This window comes from Podarcis erhardii, assembly GCF_964252035.2.
Source record: "Podarcis erhardii genome assembly, chromosome: 3".
In the NCBI taxonomy this organism is placed as follows: domain Eukaryota; kingdom Metazoa; phylum Chordata; class Lepidosauria; order Squamata; family Lacertidae; genus Podarcis; species Podarcis erhardii.
Window position 1 is genome coordinate 56,593,516 of NC_138507.1, and position 10,667 is coordinate 56,604,182.

Here is a 10,667-nt window from a genome sequence, read left to right on the forward strand (position 1 = left end):
ACTCCAAGCCCTAGAATCTTCGCCCATTGGCCATTCTAATGGGTTGATGAGAATTGTAGTCCACAACATCTGGAGGGCACCACCTTGGTGACCCCTGATATAAAGAATTCAGTGTTGTTCTCTTTGGTGAGTGGATCAGTTTCATCAAGAGAATGGCACATGGATGACCAAAAAAATGTATTCTTTGTTAGTGTAAAATAATGATTGAAAGTGATTTATCTGTTAACGTAGACAGAATTTGTATCTCAGGGTAGCATTCAGGGGTGACAAACCTCAAAAAAATACAGTTTGAATCTGTCCTGAGAAAAGTTTACCAGCTTTCTTTAGAGGAAGTATGGAGAAGCTGTAGCCCTTTAGGCGTTGTTGGACTGTAGCTGCCATCATCTGTGACTTAATAATGACAATTTTATTATTATTGGCCATGCTGGCAGGGTCTGATGGGCATTGATTTCCAACAACATTTGGAGGGCCATAAGTTCCCCACCCCTGATACTATATGGAGGAGAGGTGTACATCTTTAAATATTAAATATACACTGGTTGTAGGTATCACACCATATTTCCCAAGTGATTTTCTGGATACTGGCTAGCTTTTAAAAAATAAATAAATAAGTGAAGTCTACTTTCATTTGTCTTAATATCAGGCTTTTCTTTAATAAAAAAATACTTTTTTCCACAGGTCTCAGTCAGTTGTGGACCCCGGAGTGTTAAAGCGCATGGATAAAAACGAAGAAGAAAACATGCAGCCCTTGCTTTCTCTTGACTAACAATGTCTGAGCATCAAACATGAACTGGGGTGGAAGGTATTGCCTTTCGGCAACAAGCAAACCATTGGGAGGAGAATGTGTACCAGCCGGAATCCTATTTTTCATGTTAATGTAGCATAACATAATGAGGCAGCAGGTTTTGCCAGTCAGCCTGGAACATGCGAGCCCTGGGCTGGAAAACAGGGTGGAAAGAAAGAAGATGAAAAGGAGCAAATATCAATAATATATTCTGTTAAGTGCCAACCTGTTTGTAAATAGAGTCTATTCCTTCTCTCTGCATTTGTAAGTAATGGTAGGGATGTAGTACAGGAAAGGGAAAAAAAGAGTGGCTATTAAAATATGCCAGTTGAATGCACTGTAAAAGAACGAAAAGCACTCTGAGAAAAAAGAAAGAAAGAAATCAGACCTAAGTAACATTCATCCTTTTTATACAAAGCCATATTACACCTTTCATATGGACTGCTTTATTCTGTTCAAACAGTTTTTCTTTAAACGAGAAGATATAGGGTCCTGTAGACATCGTTGTAACTGGTGTGATGTTTCCTGTCAATCAGATTGTATTTCACAGACATTGCTGAGATTCATGATGGAGACTAGAAAGAGAAAGAGAAAGAAAGAAAGAAAGAAAGAAAGAAAGAAAGAAAGAAAGAAAGAAAGAAAAGAAGGTATAGACACAGGGAGCCAAGCACCTTTCTTTGGCATATAAGACAACTGGTTTTTAATCTTTTAATACTAAGTTTGGGGTTTTGAGACCCATTTGGGTCCTGAGCATAAGGTGGGTCTGCCTCTTATCTGGTCCCCATTTGAGAACTTGCCTCCTTGACTGGATCATTTGTAGTAATGCTCAGCATTCCACCCATAATACTCAGCAGCAACAGATCGATGCATTTCTAAACCTTACAAAACTGAAGTCTGAATACATATCTATATATTTTTACCACTCTCTACATATAAAGTGTCATTGGTAGATAAGTATATGTAATCAAGGATTTATAAAAACAAATCATACCTATTTGGTGTGCTTAGAGTTTATTATAGATTGTATATTAAGACAATGTCATCGTTAACATAGTAAAAGATTAAGTACTGCATCCTACTTTGAGCAAGATTTAATTGTTATAAGTACGGTGTAGTACAATACCATGCTAAGGCCATCTTTTGTTTTGTGATGTAATTGTGTAGATGAAACATGTGCCATATTAGACAGAAAATACATTTTTACCTCAAAAGACCAAACAGTCCCTAAAGTGGACTGAACACAGTCAGCTGTAGTTTAGGGGTATATATTCATCTTTGATGTGTGCTGATATGCTTGTGTATTTTCGCCGTACATCAAGACAAGAATGTACCCTACAACTATACAGATCTCTGTCATCAGAATTTAATATGCCACTTGAACAGGAATGACAAGATCTCTTTCTCGCAAAAAAACCAAAACGTTACTACTGAACTCTTAAGGGCTCTGAAGAAATATATTGGAATTAATTATTGGATATTTAAGATGCCTAAGATCAGGCTTAATGCTGCGACAGATTGTGTTTCTATTGAAAATCTTCAGTTTCAAGACAGTAGAATGACTTGTTTGTTTTAAATCACCTCCATACCATTCAGAGAAAACCTTCAGATAATTTTTGGGGAAAGAGGAATTAAAATACATTCTGCCTGTACTGTCTTTGTGTAATTCAGATACTCTGTTGAGACACCATATGCATGTCTGCTATCATTGATTTCCACTGCAAGCTAATGTTTAAACAATGTGAGGCTGTAGTGTATTCTAGACCACTTAATGCTCAGTTAAGAGATTCTTATTTGGTTTAATTTTTCTTTTCCTTATTTAAATTATGACAATGGTGTTCTTTGCAGGCTAGAGCATTATGCTTGGTTACATTATAGAAGCATTCATCATTCTAATAACATGGTAAACAAGCAACCTATCTATTAAGCAGGGAAACCTTCATGGTGGGAACACTATGATGAATGCATTAACCAAAACGGATCTGTTTTTGACAGGAATGGCTTGTAGTTGACAAGAACTATGTTTATCACATCCAGAGAGCTTAAGTTGAAGGCTGTGATCTTAAAACAATGACTGCCTATTGTATGATATCAATTGCCCTTGGGCCACCTCACTGAGTAAACACTTAACAAGCAGCCATGGCCAATCTAGGCTATCTGGCATATGTCCCAGGACCAGCAACTGGATCTGGTTTGATCCTTGGTGGTAAGTAAGCAGCCTAACTTATCACAAGACTGCAGCCTCAGAGTATTCCTAGAAATACAGCTGCAGCACCTTTAGCAACATCAGCAGTAAGAACATTGCATGTCTCTCCATGGGGCTCTACATCAGTTCCCATGGAGTAATTTGATTAGATATGTGTTATTTCTCAATTGAAGCTCGGGTCTCTAACTTTAGAAGTTTCCTGTATAGCACTAATACCTTTTTGCATGGCTCCATAGGAATGAGCAAGCTGTTTAATGATTGGAATCCTTATGCTTCCAAACTGATAAGAGTTAGACAATTTGGAACAGAAAACATGCTAGGCAAAATGAAATGGTAATTTGTTCTTAGCTCTATAGTGGATAAGCTTAACTGCAGATGCAGACATTTGTAGCAATGCCAGACAAGAGGACTCTGTCTTGGTGTAGCACACAAAAAAAGAGTCTGGTGTTGAAAACAAAAATGAAACACACCCGTAGTTGGCACCCGTCTGTCTTGGGAGAGAATGGACGAGTGTTCCTTTACTGGTGAGATCAAACTGTTGGCAGGTTGCAACACTTACTGTGGCTGTAGAGACTGATGTGGGAGAGACATGATCTGTTGCAGCTGGGGCAGATGGTGATGTCCGGTTGTTCTGTTGCAGATGCACCATGGCGTTTCTTCTCTCTGTGATCCTCCCAGAAGTCATTTCTCCTATGCTATGGATACATGACTTGACTGCCTGTCTCCAGGCACTGCAGTCACCTGCAAGGGATTCCCATAGAGCAGGGTTTATGTTGCCAGACTTCATGTCATGTTCACAGACATCTTTATAGCACAGCGTTGGACTGCCAATTGGCCTATGGAATCCAGTTAAGAGATCAGCTCACCTATTATGCAATTTCATCAAACCAGATTGGCAGCAACATATAATGCATGGCTCTGAAATTATATGTGTGCAATGAATAATGGCATTTGTGGTACATCTTGAACTGTGTTGTGTACATAGATCTGGGTAGGTGGTGAATGAATGATCCTTCTGGTGGTTAGAGTCGGGAGATGTTGTGTCATATGGTATGTTAGTCGCTCCGAAGTCTGAAGATTTGAGATCTGCCAAATACATACAAGTTGATAGAGATAGGAAGCTCCAGGAACCCTGGAATTATGCTGCAGTCAGTTTCTCATTGTCCAATAATATCCTGGCTGAGACAGTAGGGAAAGAGCTAAGCAAAGGCTTTGTTGAGTGGGACAGCCTGCTCACTTCATTATGAGCTACAGGAGCTATCCTTTCAGGACCATATGTATGCCAGGGCACCATCTGTTTCCCTATAAATCCTTGTTCTCTGGCAAAAAGCTTTTATTCAAAAAGACTAGGGTTTTTCTGAGGGGGCGGGGGATAAATGAATTCAAGCCTCAAATACTGTGTTTTGTATCACTAGGGCCTGTCCCCATGATTCCTTCCATATATATGCTGTCATGAAATGGATTATAGGTGGGTCTATTTCATAGGTTGAATCACTCTCATTTAGAGCAATAAAAAGATATTTTTTCTTGCAGTGTCAGAACTAATTTGCCCAGAGTTAACATGTTCCATATTTAAGCTTCAGTCAAGTCAGCGGTGCTTAAGCCACAGTTGACAGTTTCTGAATGTACACAGACAGAACTGCTGCTGGTGTGACTGAGCATAGCTTTATTAATTCCACTTTACAAAAGCTGAATTTCATTAAGGCTGTTATCCTGGCCTCACTTACCTGGGAATAAGCTGAATTCAATAGGACTTACCTCTGAGCAGTCATGGTTAGAATTGCAGTGTAACTCACTTTTAACAGCACAATCCCATCTAGGTATACTCATTGGATATTAGGTATAGAAAGTGAGTATAGGTTGGCATCTCTAAAGGTTCTTATTTTTGCAATCTTCATGAAACTTCATAAAGGAAAAATCAATCTTACCTCATGAAACCTCTGTATACTAAGTGGCTCGTTTTAGTATTATTTTTGCATTTGAATTCTTGTCTCTATGTGCAATTTCTGAAATGCATCCCAATGTCTAATTCAGCTATTGCTGTAATGAACACTCAGATAGTCCTCTCAGGAGGTAACACCATGATTTTGCATAATTCAACCTCCATATTTTGCTGAGAATAAACTGATATGTTCCAAAGGAAGTACTCTTGCTGTACAAAATCGGGTCTTCAGAGAGCACCAGCAGATTCTAGGTGCACTGTATGTCCCATAGCCACAAATTAATTCAGCAGCAGATTTTCAGAGGTGGGTGAGGGAAATTAATAGCTTATTCCTAAGCAGGCTTCCTCCTTTTATGAATTCAAGAAGGCTTATGATGCCAGTAGAAAAAGTCCTTTAAATGAGAAAGCCAGCCCCTTTGATAGCGGTGATCTAAAGGAATACAGGACATGATAAAATCTTACTCAGCTGAGCCATCCTTGGGTACAACCTCAAAAGCAGTTTAGGAACCTCCTGTATCTATTTTACATGTTTGCCTGAATTATAAACTAAAACATACTGAGAGCTAGATCCTTGGCAAAGTGATTGTTTTGAATATCACATCATGGATATCTCCAGCCATGGCCTGGAGGTTCAGCACCTAAATCTCACATAAGAACACATGCTGCATATTTTTGTTACAGGACCAGCAATTTCACATTTGAGAGAACTCTTGGGGGGATTCCACACTGACCCAGTGAGTTGTTCATTTTATTTCTTAGAAAAGCCTACGATTTCATCTTTTGTCACCACTGCCTCAGATGCTGACTCCCTTCCCGAGAAAGTTAGTTCAGGCACAGGGATCTGCCTTACATCTTCCACAGTTAAAACAGATGCAAACAATTCATTCAGATTCTCTACGGTCTCCTTTTCCTATTTTAGCAGACCTTTGACTCCTTTGCTGTCTCAACATCCAATTACCTGTCTGCTCCTGGTGTTTTTCTTCTTGGGGATTGTTGGGTTTAACATTTTTAACAACATGCTTCTTAAATTATTTTCCTTCCATCCATTATTGTCTACTTGCATTTCTTTTGCCAAAGTTTGCATTCCTTTTTGTTCTCATTTCGACAACACTTCCATTTTACTTCCTTGACTGCTTGTTACCCATTCTGGCATCCTCTTGGTCTTGGTAGTACCTTTCCAGTTCTAGCTAAGCTTCTATTATTGTGGTTTTTAATAACCCCAAACATTCTGGAGAGAATGGTAGCTTTCTGCCACTCAGGGCACAGCTGGGACCTCTGCCATGGCAATGATTCCATCCCCGCAGTGGTGGTCCCCAGCAGATATGCATATGTGCCATCCTGCCGCCACACCCTCCATCAACATTGGTCACCACCAATATGTGGGTGGCAGCTGTGTTAGGGTCTCTAACTCTATTGGGTTGTGACTGCTAAATCTCAGTGCAAATCATGACTTTGTTGCCATTGTTTTTATTACCACATCTAGTTTATGTGTAGCAAAGGGTTTACTAAACCCCTTGAAACAAGGTCACATTTCAGCCTAAGTTAAGTACATGCTTACTGTTCTGAATGAAATATCTGAATTTTGACTGGCTCATGCCAAATCTCTACCTTTTGGTTTGTTGCCATCAACAGGCTTCTAAGATTTGTTAGAAGATTATGAGACCAGAGGCAGAAACTACAGCCAGGCAGTTTTTTGGTTTTATTTTGGATTAGATGCTTGATAGCAACTGATATGGCATTAACATGGATGACAATATTAAGCATAAGTATGTTAACATGAAATCAAGCTAATGAGATGTCATTTCTTTTAAAGCTTTGAGATGTACTGTAAAGTGCCATATTAATATGTATAGTAGTGCCTGTTAGATATATAAAGATGCGCAAAGCATTGCTTATCATATTGTGCTGGCATTATATCAATATTTTTGTTGTTGTTTGTGTCACCGTTCTTCAGGTGAAAAATAGAAACTGAGGCCTAAATGCATGCAGATTTCAGATCTGTATTCTTTGCCAATTAATGTTTGAGGCTGGTGGAAAAAGTCAAGCTGGTAACTTCCCAATTCTTTTCCTGAAATTGCTCCACGTGGTCCGATTGAGAATTAACAACACCCTAGAAAATTTATCATTGGTCCATCACATAAAGATGGTGGAAACTTCATCACAAAAAAGGGAAAATGCACCTCAGGGTAACTGTTCTGTCGAAAAATGGTGCAAATCAGGCAAATGTTTTCACAGAGGAAATGTTGGATGACTTGTCCATACTCTTAGTTGAGCACTGCTAGTCTGTAGTGATTAGAAGATTACTAATAGCACTGGCATTTGTGCTATTTTTATATACACATCTAACATTATGTATTTTGGTCTTTGTGTGATGTGCAGTACAATCCTTCATATACCTTACTCAAAAGTAAGCCTCGTTGAACTCAATGGGGCTTACTCTCCCAAGTAAGTGGATGTGGGATTGCAGCCAGAAGCACCTTTCACAGTCACTCTCTTTTGTGTTATACGTCTGTGCTACCTGTTCATGTGACGTTTTTGACTAGGATGGGGTTAAGAATGGAAAGCGAATGATGCCGACAATTTACAATGGCTTTGTGTAGACCATATTGCCACCAAGTTACCTAGAACTATACATGCTGGATTTGAAAGAGAAAGAATAATCTTTTTTTTTAAAGGAAACACTGGACGGTTAATTCAGAGAGGGAAATGTAACTGATTATTTTCCAGTGTTATTAAAAGCCAGCCAGTTTTCAGATGAGGCAGGGACCACATTCCCATGTTCGTTTTTGACGAGAAAGTTACCACATAATGACATTACCTTTTCAATTTCACCTGGTGACTGTTCTTATAAAATGCACCTCCACATGGTGCCAGGTGGTATTTATCACATTAGGAAATGTTTGAGGCCTGCCAGGTGCCCCGAGGCGATATTAAATAGCAGGCACATTTATAAGAATGACCCTCCTTATGAAACTGACAGGGTAAAATTGTATTGTGATTGAATCTAGGAATTGGACCAAATCCATGTTGCTAATGAGAGTTCTGCTGAGAGAGATCTTTTTTCTTGTTCACTGTACTGACTGGGAAGAACGTATATTTATTGTACTACATTTGTGCCAAAACTGATCAGTATAAGTACATGGAATAGAATGTTTCATATTCATTTATTCGCGCAAGACTCTTTGAAAAGTTGTAACAAACCTTTTCACTGTTTATATAAACAATATATATTTGAACAAAAATAAACAACTGAAGCTAATTAGTAAGGATGGCTTCAATTTTGTCAAAATAAAGTTTTGATGAAAAAAATGGCTCAGGACATCTTGATTTTGTCTTAATTTGCATGGCTTTTTCCTTTTCTGACAGTACTGAGAATCAACAGTTTTAAGAAAAAGTAGTAACCTTCTGATATGTTGCTTAGATGATATTAAATATAAACACCAGCAAATTTTTGAATTATTTTTGATCCAAACTCAATTTTTTGACCGGACCTTATTATATTTTTAAAAGTTGTTTACATATCATAAATCTGAATTGCCTTCCTTCTAGAAGGAGCTCAGGGCAATGTACAATAAAAATCCCACCAGAACAGAAGAACATATCAAATGAACAAACCATATACATTCCCTGGAGAAAGGGGAAAGAAGGCAGCATGTGATATGCAAAAGGAAGAAGAGATTTTGGGGCTTAAAAAAATAATAATACTGCAGTGTTCTGCATTGTCTAGGAACTATAGGATGAACTCTGCCTCCCTAGAAGGTGAAGCTATGGCAAACCTACTTTGTTGCTGTCTGTTGTCTTTGAGGATGGCTTTGCTGGATCAAATCAGAGTCATCTGGTCAAGCATTCACAAACAGAGCACATTGGAAATAAATACCATCTTCAGTTGTGTGTCTCCAGCCACTCTTAATCAGAAATGTACTGCCTTTGAACACAGAAGCCCCGTTCTGATTTATTATGGCTAACAGAATTTGTTTCATTGATTGCCCCAGAGCTCTGTTTTGACAGATTGATAATAATATCTCTCTATTAGCTCTTTGCACAATTCATTTTTTTTAACCACTATGTTTAGTTGGCCTGATCCACTGGGGCTCTTACGTTCTTAATCCAAGACATATTTTTCCCCATCCTTAATACAGTCACATGCTTAGCTGAGTTGCTTTAAGAATGTTGCTGATGCTATATCTGAATTCCTCTTTCCTTTAGGCAGGCAAACATTTAATTACATCCTCTTTACAACAGTCATGTTTACATCTTGAGCATGCAAGATCAAAAACATAAAGGTTGCCTATTTTACATCATGGATGTAGTGATATCCTAAATTAATTAGCTACAAAAGCATTTCTAGCTTCAGAGTTCATTTGATGTTATCTCCAAGGATGAACTTCCTACCTACTTGCTGCATTAAAAATGATAAAACTAGAACTTAATAATAATGTTTCATTTAAAATATGAATTCACACTTCTGAGAGACAGGACATATCAGCAGAACACAAGCTTAGGGCAAAAGCAGATGTGCAAACATGAAATGTAAATAAACAGCAGTCAGGTTTGGGGTTCAACATTCCGGGGGTTTGAAGGAGGTGAGAGGAAGAAAAGGGGATGAAACCTTAGCCTTGGAGTAAAGGGTGATCTTTCTTCCCTCTGGTTATCTCCCTCCCTGCTCTCCTTCTTGACAAGGTGTCTGAATGGGTTCACACACTGTGTACTAGATCTAGTGGCTTCCTTGGGTGTCTTGCAATCTGTTAGGGAATGGGGGGCCTTGAACTCTTTCCCTTTATTCAATACACACACCTGTCTTTGCCACCATTGCACACATCTTCTGTTATGCCTTTGGTAAGATTCTTTCCAGATCAAGTTTTGCATTCCCACTGTGATGCCCGAGTTCCCTGTTCCAGAACTCAAGGCAATCTGTACTTGCATAGGACTTTATCACTTTTGCCTGTTTCCTTGTGCAGTCTAGTTCAACAGCACCCTAAAGGCTCCAGCTGGAAATTCCCCCCGGATGTTAATTCTGTCTTTGAAATCTCAGATTCAAGCAAATTTCATTGTATTGCCTCATCTGCTGTTACTCCACAGCTTCTTGGTTGCAGCACTGCTCTATAGCCAGCTATGAAGGCTGCTCCTGAACTTAATTCCAAAGCCAGTAGGTGGAGGAGAATTAACAGTTGCCATGGTTTATTTCAATTTTATTGGGCATTGTGTGTGTGTGTGTGTGTGTGTGTGTGTTCCCCAGCAAATGATGAGTCACCATGGAAAGAGTTCATTGCAGGTTGAAAGTTGGAAAGCGACCAATTTATACTGGTGCATATTTCTGTTCCTGAGTGTTGTGGTGGATCACAATGTCTTGCTGCTGCACTGAATTTGAAAGATGCATTATGGCAGCAATTACAGCACATGGCAAGACAATTTTGTCAGGAAGCATGATGAGGTTTCTGGGATGGGGCCATCTAAGGTTAATGAAGAAGAAATAGATGGTGTCGCTAGCAGTTAAGAGGCAATTCGAAAAACATGCCGGCGACACTGATGGGAGAGAGAAAACCACAAGGTGGAAAAGTCACGTATAGAACTGGGATGGAGGTCCACAGGCTGAATACAGCCCTCGGGGCAGGCCATGCCCCACCCCAAGCTCCACCTCTCTCTGCCCCTGCTCCAATCTCTCCTTGAGAGCTTTTGTAAGGTTGGAACGTGTCCTTGAACAGTGGCAACGCTCCTCCTTGCCTGGCTGGAGAGATGCA

The 10,667-nt window shown here is 39.3% G+C and overlaps 1 protein-coding gene across 1 annotated transcript in view; it reads left to right on the forward strand.

Annotated features, from left to right (window-relative positions):
* Positions 1–6,627, forward strand: part of CLVS2 (clavesin 2) — a 47,804-nt gene extending 41,177 nt beyond the window's left edge. The window contains exon 5 of the mRNA XM_081855929.1: positions 679–6,627. Coding sequence (XP_081712055.1) covers positions 679–766 — 88 coding nt within the window. The 3' untranslated portion in view covers positions 767–6,627. The remainder of the gene's footprint in view (positions 1–678) is intronic.
* The last annotated feature ends 4,040 nt before the right edge of the window (positions 6,628–10,667 follow it).